This window comes from Physeter macrocephalus, chromosome 6, assembly GCF_002837175.3.
Source record: "Physeter macrocephalus isolate SW-GA chromosome 6, ASM283717v5, whole genome shotgun sequence".
NCBI lineage: Eukaryota > Metazoa > Chordata > Mammalia > Artiodactyla > Physeteridae > Physeter > Physeter macrocephalus.
Genome location: NC_041219.1, coordinates 86,502,099 through 86,525,491, shown reverse-complemented (window position 1 = coordinate 86,525,491; position 23,393 = coordinate 86,502,099). Strand labels below are relative to the sequence as shown.

General features: G+C 55.2%; 2 protein-coding genes and 1 long non-coding RNA gene across 5 annotated transcripts; 2 read left to right on the top strand and 1 right to left on the bottom strand.

The window, feature by feature from the left end:
* Positions 1-410: 410 nt before the first annotated feature.
* LOC102989265 (uncharacterized) lies at positions 411-21,111 on the bottom strand. 3 transcript variants are annotated; one of them, XR_003680341.2, is made up of 9 exons: positions 21,045-21,111; positions 20,743-20,902; positions 20,209-20,358; positions 19,353-19,492; positions 13,919-14,664; positions 13,569-13,665; positions 11,570-11,759; positions 9,610-9,733; positions 411-990 (listed from the first exon to the last, which is right to left on the bottom strand). It is a non-coding gene; the product is annotated as an uncharacterized lncRNA (long non-coding RNA). The 3 variants fall into 3 exon arrangements; XR_003680340.2 differs by lacking the exons at positions 411-990; positions 9,610-9,733; positions 13,919-14,664 and adding an exon at positions 16,096-16,410 and having other exon boundaries at positions 9,743-11,759; XR_449101.4 differs by lacking the exons at positions 411-990; positions 9,610-9,733; positions 13,919-14,664 and having other exon boundaries at positions 9,743-11,759.
* Positions 1,699-4,363, top strand: HOXC12 (homeobox C12). The gene is made up of 2 exons (XM_007125729.3): positions 1,699-3,149; positions 3,895-4,363. Exons 1-2 carry the CDS (start codon positions 2,540-2,542, stop codon positions 4,131-4,133), a joined length of 849 nt encoding a protein of 282 aa, XP_007125791.1. The 5' UTR covers positions 1,699-2,539; the 3' UTR covers positions 4,134-4,363.
* On the top strand, positions 20,896-23,306 carry HOXC11 (homeobox C11). The gene is made up of 2 exons (XM_024122941.3): positions 20,896-21,612; positions 22,841-23,306. Exons 1-2 carry the CDS (start codon positions 20,928-20,930, stop codon positions 23,071-23,073), a joined length of 918 nt encoding a protein of 305 aa, XP_023978709.1. The 5' UTR covers positions 20,896-20,927; the 3' UTR covers positions 23,074-23,306.
* The last annotated feature ends 87 nt before the right edge of the window (positions 23,307-23,393 follow it).

Below are 23,393 nucleotides of genomic sequence, written 5' to 3'. Positions count from 1 at the left end.
GAGGGGTTTGTGCGTGTGCCAGTGCCCAGGGTCCAAAACCTGGGGAAAATGGTCTTTTTTGATGGGGCCAAATCGGACTGGGAGGAACTGCGTGTCTGGAGGAAGGAAGTCCTCACTCCATCCTCATTTCCCCGGCATTGCATCTGCCGCCCTGTGGCCGCCTCTCTTGCGTACTCAGCGGCCTGGCCGGGAGGGCAGCGAGCACAGCTCCGGGCCTGAGATGTTCGAGCTGGCGAGGGATGCGAAGAGGCTAAGACCTTCTTCCTGGCGTCTCCCTTCTAGGAGATTGGAGTCATCTGGGAGGGAAGAAGAGAATGGGGAGAAACCTCCACCGCACAAGGGCTAGTGATTATCTCGCAAAGCTCAACTCGGCCTCCCCCACACCAACAATAGCGGTTGAGCGCGAGGCCTGGAGGCCTGGAGACCTCGCCGCCGGCGCAACGTTCTGATTGAAAACAGCAACGATATTAAAGTCACACCCTGTTTATCTTTATGACCAAAAATAACCCCCAAATAAATTTTTTAAATTAAATATTCAGTAACGCTCATTAATGCATCTTGAAAAGAGGGCATAAATAAGATGTTGGAGATGCTGTGACGTGGATTTTGCAGCCGAGGGATGCAGCCGCGCAGCTCCTTAATCAATTAGGCACGAAAAGGCCAATTCAGGCTGTCTCCTGCCCGCTCCTCGGCGCCCCGGCTCTCGTGGTTCTGACTGAACGTGACTGCGCGGGGCTGGCATCCCACCGCTTGGCTTCGGTTCTGGCAAGTGGGCCCGGCGCGGGGCGGGCTGCTGGGGGGGGCGGGAGGGACCTTGGCCGGCCAGGGCCGGGAAGGGGAAGAGGGGCGAGGGGCGGGTGCCGAGCTGCGAGCTGTGCCGGGCAGGGCGACGCCCGCGCGGACACATTTCTGTCCCAGCTATGGTTTGGGATATGAAATCGCCCGGGGAGCTGTGGAATTCGAAGAATCTGCGTTTCTCTCTGCCATGTCCTGCAGAAGAGAGAAAAAGAGGGAGATGAGAATCTTCTGCTTCGGTCTGCTTTTGTAGCTTCCGCTCATTCTCAGATATTTAACTTTCACCCACATGGGTTTCTTTCTCCCATATTCTCTCAGACTCACGTCTCTCTAATTTTCTCCAAATCTTCTGGTGTTCTCTCATATTTAGACTTCTGCTGAACTATTGATCTCACCTGGTATTACTTAAAGCCACGCTTTTGCTAGGAGCCTGAAGTAATCACATAGAAATCTGAGTATTTTGCCTACCAGACCCTAATAGAATACACCTAGTTTTGAGGGTTTTGTTTCCTTTTTCATTTTAATCTGTTTGGCTGTGTCTGTGGACTTGGTTGAGACCGGACCAGATGTCGATTAATTTCGCCTATGGCCAGCGTTGGGTTCTCAGCCTTCTGTGGAAGGAGCTGCTGAGGTTAGCACCATAAAAATAATTTTAAGCCCCCAACAAGATAATTCTCTGGCATTCTTTCCCTTACTCCCAGCACACCTATTGGGCTGGGCACTGTTACTTGATGGTCCCAGTGGTATGCTAGGCTGGTTCTGGGGTGTGAGTGTCTCCTCCACAGTGGGAATCAGGAGCCTCTTGGGCCAGCCAAGCCCTGCTGGGAGCGCAGAGCCTCTTGCTGCAAAGTCTCCAAGAGACCCCCCCCAGAAGCCCCCCTGACCCACAGAAGTCATGGGGAAGAGTAGTTCAGCCCCCAGATTTTCAGGAGCAGGCAGGCAAGTCCTCATGGAGCTGGGCGCTTCCTTTTTCTACTGCTTCTGCCTCTCTTCTGCATCCCTCCTCGGACGGTGAGTGAAGGTGTGTGGCTGGGTGGCTCCCAGCTGGAGAATGGGAAAGACCCAGCAATAGTAATCCTCCCTGAGCCCTTCCTGGAGGAGAGGACCCCAGGTGTCTCCCTAAATTCCTGGGGAGAAAGAGCTGAGGAAAAGGAGCGCAGCAGCGGCAGGGAAACCTGTCTTTACCCCCACTTCGCCTCTACTGTAAATAAACCCCGAGCCAAAGGGCTCATCCGTCTCCTTAAACAGCCAGTAAACTTTATATGACACAATATCTAATAGTAATTTATTGGGGAGATATTGTAAATTCCAACGGTTTTAGTTAATAAAGGAGCTAATTAAAGAGGAACGGGCTGTGTTCGGCCAGCTGTTGGTGAGAAGATAATACATGGGGGGGGGGTAGTGTAGGGTGCAGAAGCGTGTATGTGCGGGTATTTTTGGTGTGGCTTTTTTCCTCTTGCCCCGTGTCGGGCGATTGCCTCGATCTCTGCGTTAGGTTTTATATGATTTTTTAAAAACCAGAAGCCAGCGAATAAATCTGCCCCCGTGGTTCGTTCCCTCCCCCCCCCATTGGGGAAGGGGGAAGTTGGAGTTGGTGCGGGGTGGGGGGATTCTCTGTCCCCACCCATCCCCCTGGCGGCGGCGCCCACGTGAGCTGGACGGCCAATGGGTGGCCGGTGCAGGTTTAACTATGTTTAATGTCAGATAGCAATAAAGTAGAAGCTGCCGGTCGGGCCCCGCGGAAATGGGCGAGCATAATCTCCTGAATCCCGGGTTTGTGGGGCCGCTGGTGAACATCCACACGGGAGACACCTTCTACTTCCCCAACTTCCGCGCGTCCGGGGCGCAGCTGCCCGGGCTGCCTTCGCTGTCCTACCCGCGCCGCGACAACGTGTGCTCGCTGCCCTGGCCGTCGGCGGAACCGTGCAATGGCTACCCGCAGCCCTATCTCGGCAGCCCGGTGTCGCTCAACCCGCCCTTCGGCCGCACGTGCGAGCTGGCGCGCGTGGAGGACAGCAAGGGTTATTACCGCGAGCCGTGCGCCGAGGGCGGCGGCGGGGGCCTGAAGCGTGAGGAGCGCGGGCGCGACCCCGGCCCAGGAGTCGGGCCCGGGGCAGCGCTGCTGCAGCTGGAGCCGTCGGGGCCGCCTGCGCTCGGTTTCAAGTACGACTACGCGGCGGGCGGCGGCGGTGGCGACGGTGGCGCGGGACCCCCGCACGACCCGCCCTCGTGCCAGTCGCTGGAATCCGACTCCAGTTCGTCCCTGCTTAACGAGGGCAACAAGGGCGCCGGCGCGGGCGACCCCGGCAGCTTGGTATCGCCTTTAAACCCCGGCGGCGGCCTCGCGGCCAGCGGTAAGGACCCCGGCCCATTCGCGAGGCTACTCCGGACGGGACGTCTGACCTGGCGGGGCGGGGGGCAGTGTAGGACTGAGCTAGGGCCTCCTGGGGTGACAGACTGTGTGGTGAGGGAGCGCTTCTTTTAAAAAAAGGAGTTGGGGGGGAAAGCCCTATAAACATGTAAATATCCCCGTAAAAGAACTAGAGATTCCCTTTTTCCTCAGCCTGCAGCTGGAGGGGGCAGGTAGCTCCGGAGAAAGGGGATTCTGACAGATTTCCCCAGGCGTGGGGGGGTGGGGACCCAGAGCCTGGTCCCTGCCCTCCCAGGGCCTCTCTTTCCACCTTCCCACAGGCCCCCATTACCTACTTTTTTTTTTTTTAAGAAAGGCCAGCGATTGACTCTTGTCACTCGCTCACGTCTATTCTAACTAATCAGGACCCCATCCTGGAGGATGTGAGAGGAAGGGGCCAGGATATCGTGGAGAAGAAGAAGTTTGGGGAGAAGTGAGAGGATAGGAATTTAGAAGGTTCTGGGATACTGCAGTGAGAAGTAGGGGAGGAAAGGAGAAAGAGTGAAAGGGGAAAAAGAGATTGATGAAGGCAGAGGAGTTGGTGGGGATGGGAGTCTTCCTAAGAGAGGAGAGGAAGAGCCTGGGGTCGGGTGTTAGGCCAAGATGAAAGGGGCTGGGGAAGGACCGACGGTACTGGGCTTGTCACCTCTTGGTCCCCTGGCCAACCCTGCTGGTTCGTCTCCACCCAGGCGCGCCCTGGTACCCGATCCACAGCCGCTCACGGAAGAAGCGCAAACCCTATTCGAAGTTGCAGCTGGCGGAGCTGGAGGGCGAGTTTCTGGTGAACGAGTTCATCACAAGGCAGCGCCGGAGGGAACTCTCAGACCGCTTGAATCTTAGTGACCAGCAGGTCAAGATCTGGTTTCAGAACCGCAGAATGAAAAAGAAAAGACTTCTGTTGAGGGAGCAAGCTCTCTCCTTCTTTTAGGGGGCAAGACACGGGCACCAGCCCCAGACTGAGCCTGTCTCTGGCAGAGAGCAAGAGGGGGCACTGCCTGGGACACAGTCCCCGCTTAGAACGCCAGGCGTCTCTGGCAGGTCCTCCTGGGACTTCCTCTTGTCTGTTTTGTTCGTGGTTCCCTCCCACACACCCCCAGCAGACCCTGCCACGTCCCAGAGAGAAGGGAAGAACCCAGCCAGGGAGAGAGGAAGCCCACAGCTGCAGGCAGGGGGTAGGGGCAGGGAAGGCTGAGGCGCTGGGGGAGGGGCTAGTTTGACGTGGGACTGGGGCGTTGGGCCTCCGTCTGAAGATCTGGAGGAAAGGTGACTCAGGCGTCCCCTCCCACCACTTTCCTTCCGTGGTCTTAGGTCTGGCTGCCTGCAGGAGTAGGCGAGGGTGGGGACAGTGGGACCAAGGCTCTCAGAACTTGCAGTTATTGGGGTTAGGAGAGGCTGAAAGGAGGGAGCAAGAGTGCAGGATGGGCAGAGAGCAGGGAAGGGGTCAGGGTAGCTCTGGGAGGGCAGAAGGAAGTGGGGGAGCCTAGGAGGAAGTGTGGTTTGGGAGACAGAATGATCAGCAATGTCCAAGTCCGCTGGGGTCTGGGTCCTCCAGGCCCGGACGCAGAGCAGGCCGAGGCATAAGCATTTGGCAGACTCGGCTGTGGACAAGGTGATGATCAGGCTTTTGTCCCCTCTAGGGCAGGCTACCCGAACCGTCTCCTGGTCCCCAGCCCTCTCCCGAGCCCCCTGCGCCCATTCGCTCACAGGTGTGCTGCCATCCACTCTCCCTGCCGCTGAGGCGGCTGCGGACCGGAAGCCGCAAGCGGGGAATTGAGAGCTGAGCGGACGCAGCCTCAGGTTCAGTAGCCACCCCAGGGACCCCCACCTGGCCCTCCGGGAAGCCCAGGAAGCTGTAAAAGGAGCTGCGAAGCGCGGCATTGATTGGCCGAGAGAGTTTCTGGCAGCCGCTGCAGATTCTCCCTTCGCCGCTGGCGTTCACGGTCACGGCCGGCCGGAGGCTGGACCGGCGTAATTTACGAGGCGGGAGGAGAATCAGCCCCTAAAAGGGGCTACCGGCCGCGGAGGCCCCCGCTCAGCCCGGGTTTCCCAGGCTGGTGACAATGAAGGAGGGGGCGCTGCAGCCCCCCACCCAACTCCTTTCTCTCTTTTACCCACCCCTACTCCACCTGCTCCCCAACGGCGCCCTTTGTCTCAGGATCCGCTGTCTCCGCCCCCAGGCCAGGGAGCCGCAGATTAGGAGGACCAGAGCAGGGGGAAGGGCACGTCCCCCAAACCCACAGGAGGCCAGAAAGTGGCTTCTCCAGCCAAGGGCCTTTTATTCATAGCCCCCTTCAGGCCCCAGCCCCAGCCCAGTAGATCCCAGGCTGGCTTCCGAAAGAGAAGCTGTGAAGGAGCCCCCCTGCCTTCTTGCACTCTGTTTTGATTCCCCTTGGTGAGTCCCCCAACCTCCCATCTGCTGACCCACCCTTGCCAGGAGCAAGAGGGCGAGAAGCAGGGGAATGATGGGAGTTAAGCCCAGCCTGGACAGTGTGAAACTGGCCTGCCAGCTTGGAGTTCTTCCCACCTGGGGACAGTCTCTCCTTCCACACCCTGGAAAGGCAATCCACTCTCCCACCAGCTTCAAGTCCCTGTGAAAGATTGTGCAGAGGCATGGGCAAACATATAGGCACAGCTGCCCAGTACAGCACTCGGCCCACACCACTCTCCTGACTGTACTTGCAAACAGGCAGCCTCATATCCCCAAATACAGCCCTGCAGAGTAGCCGTACAATCACATACCCTCATCCCCCACTGGGCACCTGACACACTTCCCCACCCACATTAACCTATGTACAAGTTTGCAGAAATCACCACCGTTCCAGCTGTCTGCACACTCCCCTGTGGGCTGTCGCTGGGTATGAGGCACTCCCCTCTTTGCCTGGTCACCCATGTACCCCTTCATACAGCCCCTCCTGTGACCTCTTGGTCTCTGGGGTGCTGGATTTGAGTTTCACCACTCCAGCCTGACTCTCCCAGCTTAATAAAGGAGACCAAAACACTCCAAAAGGGGTGGGGGGACAAAGATATGCAATATTCTCTTCCTGTCGCTTTAAACTTGATTTCCTTTCGTGAGCTTCTCTGTCAATCTGTGTCCTGTTCTCTGTGTCTGTTGCTAGTACCTAGTGTGATTCCTCTGGGTAGATGCCCTCCTTTCCTCCCTCCCTGGCTCTCTGTAGTGTGCCCTCCTATGCAAACGTCTGTCTCTAGCACGTTTTCCCTTTATATAGTCCTTGTACAGAGTTGCTTCATCATATTAATATTAATAATAATAATTAAAACATGATGGTATGATGATGTGATTTTTTTGAGAGAAAAATTTTAAACTGGCTCCATACACATGGTCTCCTATGCCCAGAAAGAATGGGATCCCCAACCTCCTAGCTGTTCCCCCACTTTATTTTTTCCAGCCCAGGTGAATAATAAAAATAATAAACATATAATAATAAAGGAAGAGCGGTTGCAGGGGCAACAAAAATATACAAGCAACCAAGATCTGTTGATGAGCTGCCATCTCCAGTCCCAAGCAATTACTAGCAGAGAGAAAATTGGGGGATGGTAGATTAGGGGGGAGGAGAGGGCTATCTGAGGAGTCGTGGGGTTGTAAAAATAATGTGGACAGCCCGGAGGAGGCTGAAACTACCTTCAGGACCACCAAAAGGAAGTCTGAGCTGCAAGATCTCCAAGAAGTGAAGCCAGGGTAGGGGCAAGAGCTGGTTGGAGCTGGGATGGTGAGATTGCCATGGGGTAGGGGCAGGGGTTGGTGGGTCCACACTTCACCCTGATGGTTCTAACCCTGTGGCTTCACTCTGAGAGCACATTTTGTGCACTGCAAGATGACTGGAGAGGATACTAAAGACCCCTTGAAGCTGGTGAAATAGGCTCCGCCTCTGTCAGCTGCGGCCCCTCCAGGCCATGACAGAGAGAGGCCCAGGTCCAGGCCAGAGTCTAGGCCCAGGTCCAGGCCATGAGTCCTCTGCAGCTCCACCTCACTCCTTCCTTATGGATGGGATGCCCTCCCTCTGCCTCCACCCATGAGCCTCTGATCCCCGAGATTCCCTTTCTCACAGCCAGGCTCCAAACACGGAGTCTCCTCCAAACTCCCCCTCCACCCTCCTGGGCCTGCTCCGGGATAACAAGAGCCCCCCTCTGAGCCCAGCCTCCTGAGCCACGCCTCCTGCCCTGAATTCTTTCTTTCTCTTTCTCCCCTCCTTTCTTTACTCCTGCAACTAGGAAAAGTAGCAGATTTAGACCAAATCCCATCCTCCCTTTGCCCCAATCCCCTGCTGAGTGTGCATCTGAAGGATTCAGGCAGGAAGGAGATCCCAAGCTTTGGGAGTACTCCTATAAAGGGCCCACAGAGTTTAGGGGAGGCTGGGGACTGGATAGCTTCTGGCAGCCTTGAGCTGGTGGTGTAGGAGAGGGACTGAGTGGCTGCCCTTGAGTCTGAATAAAGGTGGGGGGAGGTCTGAATCCCAGTGAATCCAGGCAAGAGCCGACCCTCTTCTTAAGCCACATCTATACAGGAAGAGTTAATAGTGAAGGCATTTCTGGCTAAATAGGAAAGAGGGAATTTAGAGAGGTCAGGAATAACTGGCCTTTAATTTATTCCCTTGATTTATTCCCAGAGACACTGCAGATCTGAGAGAGAAGGTTCCTTGTTGGGTTTTGTCTATGCAGGCCCTGAGACTCAATAACTGGGGAAGCTGTCAGAGAAGGAAAAACACTATAACCTCCTCCCAATGGCTGAATAACAAGTCCTTGGGTCTCCTGGCCAAAGAGAAGGTCATGGCTGGAGCCACAACCCAAATACCCAGGACGTGGCTGAGCTCTGGATCTGGGCAAAGATTGCATCTATTTTGCAAGTATTTGTCTAGCTTAAGCCCTCAAACTACAATTTACTCCACTGATTTAAGACAAAGCACCCTGTGTCTCTAACTGGGTCTTGAGGAACAAGAAAAGGAGAGAGTTATCTGGATAATCCAGGTAGAAAAATAATTTCACTGTTGTGTACGTGTAAGCTTATGCCATTCAAATGAGTTGTGTATTTGCCCCTGATTATCACCCAGTTCTACTCCACTCTGAGCTGCGTAGACGCAGCTAGGGTATTTAAAGCCACTATCGAGCGGGCGGGAGATGGGCCCGGCAGCCCGGGTTCTGTGGATGCTAATGCAGCCGGAAACCCGGCGCGATCGATGGCTCAGAGCCAGAGCGGAGCAGGGACCGCCGGCCCCGATCTTCGAAAAATCAAACCCCCGGGACCTTGGGTTCCGGACCGGCCGGAGCTCCCGCCCATCCTCCCCGCCATTACCAGGAAAGTAGGAGCGGTTTTTAGGCCCCCGAACCGTGCGGGAAACGCACCCCGGAGTCCCCAACCCTCTCTGCGCGGCGGGCACAGGGAGGCGCCGAAGGTCCCGGTGTAATTTAGCGCGAGGTGGGCTGCAGGCCTGGGATCCCGCAGCCGCGTATAAGCCGAGCGTTAGGCCCGAGCGGCCGCCCTTCGGTATCTGCCTCCGTCGAGACGGAGCTGCCGGTTTTCCGCGGAGAAGCGTGCGTCCCCGGCCCTCCGCCACCGGACGCCCAGCACCGCGGCAGCCGGGGGCCGAGCTCGCGATCGCCGCTCAGGGGAGGCCCCGAGACAAAGGCCCGCCGGCCGCTGGTGGCCGACGCGGGCGCCTGGCCGCTCGCTCCCCGCCCCGCGCCCGGAGCGCTCCGTGCTCGGGCCCGGCGGACAGGGTTCCGGGGCCTCAGTCCAGTTCCCCGCCCGCCTGGCCCGGCCTCGGCTCCGGTGTGCCCGGGGTCCCGGGGAGAGGAAACCCGGCGCGCCTCCCAGCCCCGGCCCCGCCGCCCGAACAGAGCCGGCAGCTCCGGTCGCCGCGCGAGGGCCGCCGGCTCCCGCGAAAGACCGGATGACCCCTGCTGGCCAGATCCGCGGAGGCCGCGAAGACCCGGACCCGCCCAGCCGCTCGGCCCCGAGCCACAGCCCGGGGGCGGGGGGACGCTCCGTGGGTTTGTGGGTGACCTCGAAGAACAGCCCGAGTCCGAGGCGCTGCCGGGCTCGGGAACCAGGCCTTTCTCCCAAGTGCCCTCCCTCTGCTGGGCACGCGGCGTCCCCACAGCGGCGGCCCGCCCTCCCGCCGGGTTCGTCACCGCCGGCGGCTCTGCCCCAGGCTCCGAAAGCCTGTGCCGCCCGAGGGAGCCTGGCACCGGAGCCGAGGAACTGGGCTTGGATGAGACCAAACGCAGTGGACCTTTAGCCACTGTGACCCAGCCGGTTGCCTGGGGGTGATTTCTCCTCTCTGAGCCGGAGCCGCTTCCTGGGGACTCCGAGATAAGCCTTCAGTTTGTCAGTTTCCCTGACCCGGAGTGGAGAACTTCCTTCAAGGACCGGTCTGTGCGGAACTCACCGGCAGTTGTTGCTAGAAAAGCTCCCTGTGAAAGACGCAAAGTCCACATTCGGAGCATGGAAAAGATGTTCCACAAAATGCACGCTTGGCCACACTGCCGACATAACCGATATACTGAAACAGTCTAAAATGCACAGAGATCTATATTACATGTACATTCTGGGCATGGAAAATATATTTCTCTAGAAAATATACATATGGAGGCACTCTTATCTATTGTATGGGAAAACAACCTCCTGGGAAAAGATTACATATAGCATGTATACCCATCACATGTAAAAATTCATTTACATAAACAGTACACTTGCACACATCCTGCGCAGGGAAGGTACAGTCCTACATCTATTTAGCTACATGGATGTATACACTCCGAAGGGCATATAAAATCAGTACATGGACAATGCATCCAGATATTAATATATCCACGTTAAAAAACTGCATGGAAAATATACATCATGTTATTATATATACACAAAGTGCCTATCAACCCAGTGTATGAAAAATATATTATGTTTGTATACATGGGGTATGTGTACCAAATACATTGAAGTACATACTTTGATTTCACATATTACTGTATTTATAATACACATTTCTCTGGCAATCTTAAAAACAGTAGCAGGAGGAAGCTCAGGCATTGGCAGTGACATTCTCTATCAGCTGAACCTCTTTTCTGTCCTGTATTTCTATTATTTCTGTCTTTTACAAACCCTCTTCTGTGTCTACATGGATTATTTATATGAGTGGTCTTCTATCTCAATTTAACTGTTGCTTCTCTTGTCTGAGGTCAGGGTCTATATTTAGAGCCCTAGGTCCTGTTTGCTGGCAGGGTCTGACTGCATAATCACTCCTGTATGGAATTAGCATTGTATAATTATGTTACCCCTTCTGTCTCAGGATGTGTTCTTCTAGATCTAATATAAATATAGTTACTCTGAGCTGCCAGTTAGGAAAGGGGGAAAGAAGGAAGCGCAGCAACCAGGTGAGGTGTGTAACAGGCAGGTTCCGGCTGTGTGCTGAGCATGCAAGGGCTTCTTGAAAGCTAAGGTTTGTTTAACCTTTTTAAAATTTACTTTAAAAACTCAAGTCCAAGGAGCAGTATGAAGTAAAGGCTGGACCTTGTCTTCTATGCTCCTCTCAAATCCGAGAGCAGCCCCACTCCGTCCCAGACGACCAGGAAGAGGACTCCGGCCTGCCCAACTCCTCGACTCCAGTTCCCATCCTTAACCTTGGCCGGGTCTACACAAGCAACTGGGAAAGGTTATCCAATAACCCAAGTTTTTCTCAACAAAACCCATTCCCAACGCTTTTTCGGAGGCAGTCATAACTTAAAGTATTTTGTGGAGCTGAGCTAACTCCGATCTGGCCCCCTAAAAATGAGTCCCACTTGGGTCTTTCTTTAGCAGCTAAAAATCCTGGACTACATGACACACGCCTATGGAAAAATTCTTTGAGAGACAATACACTCACACCCAACAGAGATATTGTTTATGAGTCGATAGGTTCCATGTAGATGCGGCCATACTTTACTGTCCAAAGAAATCAATTAATTAGTGCCTCACCAGTCCCCCCCCACACCGCCCCCGCCGGCCGCTGCTTGGCTGAGCTCGAGCGGCAGAGATAGATGTGCGTGGCCAGCTCGCTGGTCTTGTTAACAAGCCTCGTCATAAAGATGGAATGATAAGGAGAGCGAGGAAGCCCTCGTGGCCGCAAGGGGGGCCTCGATAGCCCAGCCCAACGGGCTGTGCGACGGCGGCAAGTCGGAACCAGAGGGAGCCCAGTGCTGCTCCAGCAGCAGCACCGAGGATCACCGAGGATCTGGTGTATCCAGTGTTCTCCCCTTCTGGGGTGGTCACGCTGTGACTCGAATAATTCCCTCTCCTCTCCCCTTTCCTGAGTTGTCCCTTCTCTTCACTGAGCCCCAAATTTAAAAAAAATTGTTTAATAAAAATACATAAACCTCTGTCCATGAGTGCCTGTCTTGCCCTCTGCCACATTTGTTCCGGAACCTGCCGCCTCCTTCTTTCCCTGCATTTCTCCGCGTGGTTCCTTTTCATCTCCATCTGGCGCTCTTTTCCCTCCTTTGGCTCTCTCTCTGGCTTCATGGTTGCTTTTTCTACCAGGTTGGTACTGGCTCAGGCCCCAGTGAGCTTGTAAAAATAATACAAATACCCCCTGGTTATCTCTTGGCAGAGTAAACACCCCCAGATAAGCCCAATGGAAAACAAAAAAACAAATAACAACAACGAAACACTCCCCCCAAAAAAACCCTTGGATATAATTGCTGGTTTGGGTTGCAGCACTTAATTCTGTTTATTCTCACCAATGTGCATACTTAACAGAGAGATATTGATATTAAAAGGCAGGGGGGAATTAATTTTACTTTTATAGTCATCTATTAAGAGCAGAGGATGATCTGGGTCTCCTTTAAAGGGACCGGAAAAAGGGAGGAGGGAGAGAGAGAGAAAGGGAGGGGGAAGGGAGAAATATGACTGAAAGCGAACAAAGATCTTTGCCTGAAGAAACAATGTAACACTAGACAGAACTATAAAGTATGGGAATGTAAGAACACAGGACTCTCTCAGCTTCCCCCATTTGGAATCCTGTCCCTTGCACTTCCTGCTGAAATCTCAACCCTGACTACACAGCAATATTAAAGGAAGAATTCATGCAATTATCTGGATAATTGTAGGGGGAGAGAGAAAGAATTTCCCTTTGATTGTCTGATCCTCTCTGGTGTCTGTGCAAAGGAGGAGAAGTGGGATGTAGGGGGGAAAAGGAAGTGGTAGGGTCTCCCAATATGACCCTATCCCCTACAAGATGGCTACTCCTAAATCAAGGAAGTCCTAGGCAGGCTTACAGATTCTGGAACATACTCAAGAATGGACACAGATTCACTTTCATTTTCCAGGATATTTGCTTGGCTTTACATTGTCTGCATAGATCTGCCTCATCCAGTATTGTAATTATCACAAGTAAGTGAATAATAGATAATTATAGGGGTGTCCATAATATCATTTATTTTATAGCCACACAAGATATGATTAGAGTTAATGTCGGAGGCTTTGTTGGAGCCTGGGAGGCAACAAGAGACAAAGCAGAGAGGCCTGGATAATCTGTCTCTTTCCTATTTTCATGTGTGTGGGAATCTCCAGAAATCCCTAATTCTCTAAATTCTCTAAACTTAAGACCTCCCCAAAGGTCTTAAGTGAAATCTCTAGGATTTTAGGGGCTGGAAGCTGAGAGAAGGGCAAACAACAATTTGGTCCTTAAGTCTCCCCCTTAGTCTCAAAAGCAGTAGTCTCTGCTCTCCTCATACCGCCACAAACAAGGGCTTCGTCCTCCATTCAAGACCACTAGGGTCACAGAGACTTGGCGGGTGAGGCCAGTGAGAGGAAGACAGAGTCTTACCAAAACCAAATTCACTGCCATCCTCAAGTGGGCACTGGGCCCAGAGTGAAGCCCCTATAATCCCAAATTGGCCTTCTTTCCTGGACCCTCTTCCCCAGGGATACCTGGATCAGGGCAGAGGCCAGGCTAGGGCTGTGGAGGTCAGCTGGGGTGGGGATGGGAGAGTACTGAAAATATTTATTCTTGTTTCCGGGATTCAAAAGATCAGGAGAGAGAGAGATTGCAATAGAGAGCTGGGCAAGAGAGAATCAAGGGAAACCATGAAACCAGCAGGCAAGAATAAAAGGAATGAGTGAAAGGAAAGGGGCAGGAAGAAGAAAAGCAGGGGGAAAAGAGAAGGAAGGGAATAAAAAAGAAAGGTAGGAAAAAGGGAAGAAAAGGACAAAAGAGAAAAAGAGGAAGTGAAAAAAAAGGAAAGGAGAGATTTGACAGAGAAAAAGAAGCAGGGAGGCAGAGGCCAGGGTCGCCTGGGCTCTGCCTGGCTGCCTGCAGCGGTCTGGGTGGGCGGGGGGCGCCCTGACAAAGTGAAGGTCAAGTTAGCATCGTACCTTATAAGGAAGGCGTCAGTCCTCCATTTCAGCCTTTCTTTCTGCCAGGACGTGGCCGTGGCATTTCTGGTCTTGTAAACATTGGACTCTTTGGGGCCTTAAAAAAAAAATAAAGACCCCCCCCTTCCTTTATTAGGGGTGAGCTCGGCCGGCTGGGGGAAGCAGTGGACAGAGAAGTCAACTAATGAAGACTCCGGGAAACTTTTCTCTCCTTTTCTCTCTCTCTGGCTCCGCTCCCGCCAGCTGGGGCCCCCTCCCTCCCTCCCTCCCTCTCCCTCCCTCCCTCCCTCCTCTCCCCACCCCATTGCCTCTTTTTCTCTCCGTATCTCTCCGTCTTCCGTATCTCTCACCACTGTCTGTAACTCTGGGCTCCATCTCTCCACTCCCCACCCTCCCATACGCAGACTTCTAAATCCATTCCACTCCACCGCGAAGCGGAGCAGGACGTAAGAAAGAACTGGAGAGAAAATTAGCCGTCACAAAGAAAAAAAATGTTCATTTACAGCTTAGATGTCTGACTATTAAGATTTTCTTCGAAAACAAGGCGGTACACTCGGTAAGGAGGAGGGGAAGTGAGGCAGCAGGAGTGGGGAGGGCTGATGAGGCAGGAGCCTTGGATTTATTTCTCATATCCAGAGGCGGAAAGAAAGGGGGAAGAAGCGGCAAAGCGAGAGAGAAGCTGTTGAGCCCGGCAACTAGCAAAGTAGGAGGCTGCAGCCGAGGGACGGGGAGCGAAGCGCGCCGCGCTAGGACCCTGTATCGCGGCTGCAATCCCCGAGCGTTGAGCCGGCTCAGCCTAGGCCTTGGGTGCGGAGACACAAGTATATTAGATATCTGTTGGTCTGAGACGTGGGGGAAAGGCAGGGATGGAGGGAGGCAGGGAGAGAGGCGGAGTAAGGCGACGCCGCTGCCTGCCCGCTGGAGGGAAAGCGAGTTCCGGAGTGGAGGCGGCGGCGGGCTGGGCTGCGGGAAGCCGGCAGCGGGCAGCCGGCAGCGGGCAGCGGGCAGCCGGCGGGCTCAGGCGAAGGAGGGCGGCCGAAGAAAGGAGCCTGAAGTGGAATCATTGGCCCTCTCCCTCCAGGGTACCAGGGTAGCACTAGGAAAGAGAGAGAGAGAGAGAGAGAGAGAGAGAGAGAATGAATAGGGCGTGGAGGTGTCTGTGAAGGGCTCACCTCTTTCCAGGACCTCACAGCTTGTTTTCGCCTGCTCTGCGCCCACTCAGCCCTTTTTAGGCCTAATCATTGCTTTTGAAATGGGAATTCTAATGGCAAGGGAAGGGAGGGATGCACTGATGTGGGGCTTCTTGTTAAATCTGATGCCCCACAAACCCCTGCTGGTTGTCACCTACACCCTTCTCAACTGGAAAACCGGAGTCTGGGATCAGTCCCCTCCCATTGACCTACCTGGTTGAGGGTGCCTAAGAGCTATCTGGGACCTGAAGTGGGGTCTGGGGCCCAGGTGGGAGCTGCCAGGAGCAGTGGGGGCAGTCAGGGAGCTCCCAGGCCTATGTGCCTGGAGCCCTGCCACCCTGTGTTCTGATCATGAAAAACAAAGGGGGAGGATTTGATTATCTCTTCTGGTGTTAAAGGAGCCTGGCTTTCAAAAACAGCCTCTGACCCTGAGATCTAAGGTGATAAGTGTCTCTCCCACCGACGTTTAATCTGGGCAAACGTCCTACTGCCTGGGCTCAAGGGGCTGAGGGGGTGGCCAGGGTGAGGACAGATGCTGCCAGGAAGCTCCAGGGAGGGAGTGGCAGGCCCTCTCTGGCATTATCTGGAGTTCTCTGGAGGGTACCTTTAAAGGTCAGAGTGGACTGGGGAAGCCCTTTCTGATGTCCCCCTCAGCCCAGAGAAGGGGAGCCCCAAGAAGGGAGGGAGTTTACTACGAGCTGGGACACTTCCCCCTAGTGTGGGAAAGGCAAAGATAGCCAGACCTCATCCTGCAAAAATGTATTTTGTGTCTATGACAGAAAATGGGTAGTCACTTGGGAGATGTAGGGACTTGCAGTGAGCGGAGCCAGGCAAAGACGTTGTGGTGAAGGCAGAGGCTGAGGTGTGATTTAGGGTGGTGCAGGCATCGAGACTGGAAAGGTATCACCCCAAACCCATTTTCTCAGAGAAGCCAAACACACACACACACTATGGGCCCAATGCTAAAAAACACCAGATGATCTGCTTCCAAGGGACATAACAGGCCAAGCGGATACAGGTTAATAAAACCCGCAAAAGCCCAGACAGGAGCACTTAAAATGCCCAAGAAACAAAGCATACCGTGACAAATTCGCACCCATCACACAAGTACATACACCAGAATGTTCCCAGGCACAGACAGACCTTCCCCATTTCGAGCCCTCACCCTTGGACACTCAGGTATACCTGCCCAGCTCCAAGGGCACACACACACTCGCGTCCCCTCCTAAACCTACCCACAGAAACCCCTGGGGGCAAGGGGGCAAGCACTCAGCTGCACGCACACCCCACAGAGCCAGGCCCGTGTCTCCTGAGCCTCAGTAATGCACGATCCATACCCGGAGATAAAAGTCTAGACAATAGACGGTTGTTTATGACAACGAGGCTTTCCAAGTTTGGGGCCAGGCGATAAATCTCTGGCGAATCTTCTTGTAACTCAACTTCTGGCTGTAGTGACCGGAGAACCACGGAGACCGCAGAGAGGGGAGCAGCCAAATGGGAGAGACTTTTGAATCATGAGCAGAAGACGACTTCCCCACTGGGGCAAGGGAGCGCAGGCGGCCACATTCTGCCCCACGCGGCAGGTCCACACTGTGGAAGCTTTCGGATCAGGCTTCAGAACACAGGCGTGTCAGGTTTCCAGGCTCCCAAAACTGGGGAGAAATGGCAGGGCCTGGAGGCTGGGACTGACCCACAAACAATTCTTGCTGCAGGCAAAGGGTCTTTTTTGTGGGTGACTGGAATCTTCTTGCTATGGGTCACCTGAATTTTTTCAGCCCACGCCTGCGCCCTCTCTCTCTCTCTCTCTCTCTCTCTCTCCTTTTCCTTTTTGGGTTGATGGGCTGTTCCCTTTTGCATTTTCGGCCCAGGCATCTGATCACAAGTAAAGAGCCACTGAAGTTGATCTCATAAAAATGCCGCCAGCTCACTTTGATCTGCGCAGACTGGGTCCGAGCCTAAGTAGGCGCTGAAGCCGGGGAATGGTGGCTCCGGCCAACCCGGCCTCCACTGGGCCAAGAGTTCGGAGATCCGGGTGGCTCAGCACTGCAGTTCTGCCCAGAAAAGGCATTTTGTGTGTGTGTGTGTGTGTGTGTGTGTGTGTGTGTGTGTGTGTGTGTGTGTGTGTGTGTGTGTGTGCGCTGTTGCAGCTGAGTTTGGAGACCAAGGTCCAATGGTAGTGGCTCCATTTCCAGACTGCTTTTAAGACATTTCCTTGATTTTAGAGCATTTGGTGAGGGGCCAGTGAAACTGGCTCGTAAAATGGGACTTTTATTGGGAGAAATGGGGTCGCGTTGCTAGCCTCCCGGGACAATCCCTCCGCTGAGGAGGAAAGGGGGTGGGGCTGTGGGGGCAGAGGGGCTGCCCTTCTCCCTCCTCCTATCCTGTCCAGGGGCCGGAGGAACCTTGGAGCAGCGTCCTCTTAGGTGACCTGATTTGGGGCCTTGGGCTTGGGGCAACCACCAGGGCTGAGGAGAGATGGGAGTCTGAGAACTGGTGGTCCCCTTCCCTTCTAGTTCCCTGGCTGGGGGTAGGAGGTGTCACGGGGTGCAGGATAAACCGCTGGCCTGAAAATCCCCAAGCACATTAAAGGGATTGTTAAACTCAGTGGCATTGCAAGGGAGAGAGATTTGTGCAAAAGGATGCGATCCTCGCTGGCCCAGCCTCAGATCCACTGAGGGTGTCCATGCGCTGATCGCCTATCTCTTTATTGACCCCACACAGACTGAACTTACAGACCAGAGAGCTCTAAGGGCCCCCTTTCTCCAAACTGGGGTTTCCTCCCAGTTCTTGGTCTGTGGGGTGGGCCCCTTTCCCTACCGCAGTCTGCTCTCTCCAGAGCAGCATCAGGAGGTGGACAAGCTCGAGGTGGCCCAGTACTGTGTGTGGGGTGCTGGGCTGGGACCTGGAGATACTGCCCCCTTCTGAAGCCACCTCTGGTGTCTGTGTGTGAAAGGGAAGAGTCTGTCGTGGCCCTGGCCAGAGTACCGAGGCGGCTGCCCAGACCGCAGCTGCCTGCTAGCCGCCAGGCAGGCAGGCAGTGCTAAATGAGGCCACCCAGAGCCAGTGGGGCGGGCAGGATGGCCCTGCTGAGGAGGATTTCAGGTGAAAGCTGGGACTCCAGTAGGTGGAGAGGCCACAGGCACCCAAGAGATGAGGGGGGAAAGCCGCCTCCTCTCCGCGGCGTGGGGCTTGCCAGGGCTCCTGGGAATCAATTTGGGAACCGATTTTGGATTTTGGGTCTCACGTCGGGGGAGGCACTGATGCTCAGGGATGCTGGCTGGGGCAGGCAGCTCAGCCTATGCTTCAGGGTGGCCTGGACCTAGGACTGGGCAGGGAAGCCACTCGCCCACATCGTGGGCACTTTTGCCAATCAATGTCTCCCTGACTTCAGCAGCCAAGGCCTTCTCTCCTTGACCCCAGCAGCAACCTCCAGTTGTTGGGATTTTTTTAAGTTGTTAAAAAATTAAAAGTCAGACCAAAAAAAATTTTTTTGAACTTTGTGCCTTAATTTTAGGGGGAAAAATATTAATGTTCAGAAGCCTCTATTGGGAGACCCTAGAATTTCCTGAACCTCGACTCCTTTGACATTCTTTCCTGCCTTCCTTTTTTGTTTCAAGGAAATAGAGCCGCCGGCAGCTCCTTGTAGCAGCCTGGCTCACTTTTATGGCGGCTCTGGAATAAACTTTGGTGGTCAAATTCAAGTGCTCAGGCCCACAGCTGTCTCCTCACAGGAAGCGAACCCCCTCCCCACCGTCGGCCCTGGCGGTGCAGAATTTGCCTTGGGGGCTTGGGCCCCACAAGGCCCAGGAGGCCAGGATTGAGGGGGAAGCAGGGCCCTGGGGGGAAGTGGGGAAAGCCAGAGCGGAGACTCTGAACACTCATCCACACCTCTGCAAGGGATAGGGGTACCTCTCAGCTCCCTCTTACCAGTTCCTATCACTGTTTGGGGAGCATTTTGCCTCCAATAAACTCGAGTTTAATGAGGAGAGCACGAACCCCATAAAAGCCGTAGTCCATAGTTCCCCATCATTATAATTAAAAATGCCGGCCCCAGTACACCCTATAAAAAGAGGGAGGGGAAAGAGGAAAAGCAACAGATTTTTTTTTCTTGCAGCCTTCTCGTTAGCAAAGCCCTAATCTAGTTCCTTTTTGCCCTTAGTTAAGATCTGGCCCTTAGTTAAGATCCAGCCAGGACTAAAGGAGGGCTCGGGAGGCAGTGCCCAGCAATGAATGGGTAGAGGGATGCCAGAGACCTATCCCTGGGTATGCCAGAGCCCCCCCAAGAATGGGACCCATGGCCAAGGCTGTTCCAACCCAGGTTTTGCTCTAAAGCAAATCTGAGGAGACAGGAGGGTTGGGAGAGAATGATTTGGGGAGGGGTTGTATTTGGGGTCAAGGTACCATTTTTTGTGTCTTCCCCATCTACTATTGGGGCCTCAGTACCTTGTCAAGTTCAACAAGGAAAATCAAATACAAATAATATTTTTAAAGTGGAAACCAATTTTAAACAAGAGTTAGGGGTTAAAGGAGGGTTTGGGCCATTTCTGGCTTTTCCTAAGAGTGCAGTGGACTGCGTCCCTGGGGGCTTCAGTACCTCCTGCTGATCTGAACAGAACAGATCATGCCCTGGTGGCTCCTCCTTGGATGCAAGGTTGCTTTCTGCTTGTGGGCAGTTGCTCTGGTACCCAGTCTAGAACCGTTCAATAAACTGATTTTCAGCTGCCCAGATGTGTCCTGTGGGAAGAAAGGCAAGGGAGTTCAGAACCGCTGAGTCCACCTCTGGGGTCACAGCCAACTAGGAGGCTGGCAGGGAAGGGCAGGACTGAGAAACAGGAAAGTGGCACCCACCAGGGGCTGGCTGCAGCCCCCCGGGGAGCAGGCAGCGAGGCTGGGGGTTTCCACTAGAGAGTGACCCCTGGCCCTGCCCAGCCCACCCAGGGTCCTCAGTTCCCTTCCACTGCCCTGCTGGTCTATTCCAGAGACCTGTACCTGGCCCCACCATACACCTCACAGCCCCCAAATCGTCCAAGGATAGAAGCCCCAAACCCAGCCCCCCCACCATATCCTTCCTAGAGCCGACACTGGGCTTCTTTTCAGTGAAGAAGCTGAGACTTGAGCCCCCAACCCAAAGGACCCCTGACAGAGAAGACACAGGACTCTCATTCCAACCTTTTTCTTGCGGGTTTGAGACTTAAAAGTCCACAGTGGATGTAGCTTTCTGTGCATTGATTGACAATAAAGTCAGGCATGAAATATTCACCCAGGGCCACTCTCTCATACTAAATATTTAACACAACATTAGAGAAGGTTTTTCCCAGACTTCGCCAGGCACCGGCTGGGCGGCTGGCTCACTGCTTACCACTGTTTATGACTAATCTGAGTCCCTAGTTGCCAGCAGCACAGAAAGCCAGACAAAGTTGGGACACTGGTTTGCTGCTGGGCAGCCTCACCTTTGGGAAACTTCAGATACACTTCCAGGGAGTCTCTCCAAAGGGGAAAGGGAGCCTTGTTACCCAGCCCTGGCCAGGAAAAGAATCGACTTCTTCAAACTCTTGTTAACAGGCGCTGTGACCCTCTTCAGGTTGGTGGGGTAAGAGTCCCTGAGAGTTGGGGGAAAAGATTCACATCTCTGGCAGAATCAGGCAGTGGGGAAAGAGGTCCTCATCCCTAGCCCTGTCTTGGGCTGATCACGGGGAGGAGGCAAGACCCCCCCCCCATACGTGAGAACTCTCCTCCTTCTCCCAATCCTGGAGGGGGGAGAGCAGCAGCTAGAAAAAAATACAATTACCCCCTCCTAGCCCCCGCCCCCGCCCATCCCACCACCCACCCCACCCCACCCCAACCCTCTCTCTCTCCTCCTTTGCTCGCTCTGTGGAATGGAGAGGAGGGGAGTGTCAAGAGAAAAACGAATACAAATCTGCAATTGATTTTCATAATGTTTCTGCGGTGTTTGCAAACCAATCGCCTGAACGTCCCCATCTTACCTAAGAGAGAACCCCTCCTACGACTGCGAAGTGCTCCGAACTGATATATGACAATATCTACTTTGGATCACGTGCTCGGGGAGAGAGACTAAGACGGATAACGCGTCATCTCGCCTTCCCAAATTTTCCCCCCTCGCTAGATCAGGTCCAAAACCTCCATCTGGAGCCGGCAGGAGAAGAGAACGATGTTTAACTCGGTCAACCTGGGCAACTTCTGCTCGCCGTCGCGCAAGGAGAGGGGCGCTGATTTCGGCGAGCGAGGGAGCTGCGCCTCCAACCTCTATCTGCCCAGTTGCACTTACTACGTGCCCGAGTTCTCCACGGTCTCCTCCTTCCTGCCCCAGGCCCCCTCTCGTCAGATCTCCTATCCCTACCCGGCCCAAGTGCCCCCGGTCCGGGAGGTCTCCTACGGCCTGGAGCCCTCCGGCAAGTGGCACCACCGGAACAGCTATTCCTCCTGCTATGCGGCGGCCGACGAGCTCATGCACCGGGAGTGCCTGCCTCCTTCCACCGTCACCGAGATCCTCATGAAAAACGAAGGCTCCTACGGCGGCCACCACCACCCCAGCGCCCCGCACGCCGCCCCCGCCGGCTTCTACTCCTCAGTCAACAAGAACAGCGTCCTGCCCCAAGCCTTCGACCGTTTCTTCGACAACGCCTACTGCGGTGGCGGCGACGCGCCCGCCGAGCCCCCCTGCCCGGGCAAGGGTGAGGCCAAGGGGGAGCCCGAGGCGCCCCCGGCCTCGGGACTGGCGTCCCGGGCTGAGGCGGGGCCCGAGGCGGCCGAGGCCGAGGAGGAAAACACGAATCCCAGCTCGTCCGGTTCAGCCCACTCGGCGGCCAAGGAGCCGGCCAAGGGAGCCGCCCCCAGTAGGTAGCAGCGGCCGGGAAACAGGCGGGCAGGAGGGAGGGAGCCAGAGAGGGAGGGCGAGAGTAGGGGGGAGGCGAGGGGAGCGGGGACGGCCTCGTGTTTTGGGTCAGTCCGATTTTATGTGGAGTTTTATAAGCATTCAAAGGATTTTATTATAACCTACAAAGCCCTCTCTCCCAACGACTCGACTTTTTACGATGGAGAAGGGGTGGGGAGGGAGGGAAAAGGGCTCTTTGGAAAAGCTGGGTGAACCCCCTCCCCGTTATCTCCCTCGGTCTGTGAAATTTTTAAAAGCGCCACCATCGCGGGCTATATTAACTTTGATCGTGAACTTAGAGGAGCATTTAAGGAAGGATGGGGAGCCCGGCTGCCGGGGGGCGGGAGGGAGGGGAGGGGTGGAGGGGGAGAAAGGGGAGGGCAAGGGAAAGACAGGGAGAAACTCAGAGAGGGGGAGTGGTGGGGGAGAGAGGCAATGGAGCAGAACCTGAGGCCGGGGAGGCCAGCGAGAGCCGCTCTGCTTCTTTCAAAAACTATTTTCCAAATGTTCAAACTGTGTTCGCGTGTCCCTGAGCAGAACCCGGAGCAAGCCGGGGGTCAGCGGCGACAGGGGGTGGGGACGAGGCGGCTCAGGGCTCCACTCCGCTCCAGGCCTGGGGCTCAGCGTTTCTCTGCGGCCCGCGGCCTCTGCGCCGGCCTAGCCTGGCCGCGGGGAAGGCGCGGTCCGCCGGGCGTCCCGGGGCGCCAGGGCCCCCGGAAGCAGCTCTCGGGTGTCTTTGGTGCCTGCTCGCTCGCTTCCTCCCCGCCTCCCCACGACTCTCGCCCGGTCTCACTTCTTCGCGCCCGTTTTCCGCGGTTCCCCCAGATTTCTGGGGGAGGGGGGGCGGTGGGTTTTCAGAGTCACTAGGAGGGCAGCGCAGGAAGGGGCAGAGGAGCCCGGCTGAGCAGAAGTCGGGGGTGGGGGGTGGTGTCCGCGGGGACGCACTTGGCCCCGGCTGGCTTCCTTCTCCCCCAGACTCCGCCAGCCCCGACCCTCGTCCGAGGGGAGGGGGCGCGGGTCCCACGGTGGCCCGGGATGGGGGACGAGCTCGCCCTGCCAGGGGCTCGTGGCTCGGCCCAGCGCTGCGCCCGCGGGAGGGCTGCCCGGCGGTGGGGCTGGGGTCGCCCGGCTCTCACGTGTCTCTCTCTCCCTCTCCTCACACTTGCCCCCTCCCCTCCCCTCCGCTCCAGACGCCCCCCGCACCCGCAAGAAGCGCTGCCCTTATTCGAAATTCCAGATCCGGGAACTGGAGCGAGAGTTTTTCTTCAACGTGTATATCAACAAAGAAAAGCGGCTGCAGCTGTCCCGGATGCTGAACCTGACGGACCGACAAGTGAAAATTTGGTTTCAGAACAGAAGGATGAAAGAAAAAAAACTAAGCAGAGACCGGCTGCAGTATTTCTCGGGAAATCCTCTGCTGTAACCGCAGACCGGGCCCTTTGGGGGGGAGGGGGGAAAGGGGGAGATTATTTTATTTTATTTTTATTTTTTATTTTCTAACTCGCCTTCTTTCCGCGGGTGGAAAACTGGACTGTGGCCAGGGCTGGCCCCCACTGCCGTTGCCCGCACTTCTTTCCGGAACCTCCTTCACCTTGGTCTGACTCAGTGTGGGACAGGGACCGAGCCTGGAAAGGGGGGTGAAGGAAAGTGTCTGATCCACGGCGAGTGGACACCGTTGGCGCCAAGGCCAAGAATCTCTATTTAAAAGAAAACACACCTCGCGACAATGTCTTGCTGCTCGGA

Bases quoted from the DNA above. Each gene is read 5' to 3' on its own strand.
- HOXC12 (XM_007125729.3), top strand. From the start codon at position 2,540: ATGGGCGAGCATAATCTCCTGAATCCCGGGTTTGTGGGGCCGCTGGTG. The intron at 3,150-3,894 runs GTAAGGACCCCG...GTCTCCACCCAG, and splicing joins CGGCGGCCTCGCGGCCAGCG to GCGCGCCCTGGTACCCGATC.
- HOXC11 (XM_024122941.3), top strand. From the start codon at position 20,928: ATGTTTAACTCGGTCAACCTGGGCAACTTCTGCTCGCCGTCGCGCAAG. The intron at 21,613-22,840 runs GTAGGTAGCAGC...CCTCCGCTCCAG, and splicing joins GGCCAAGGGAGCCGCCCCCA to ACGCCCCCCGCACCCGCAAG.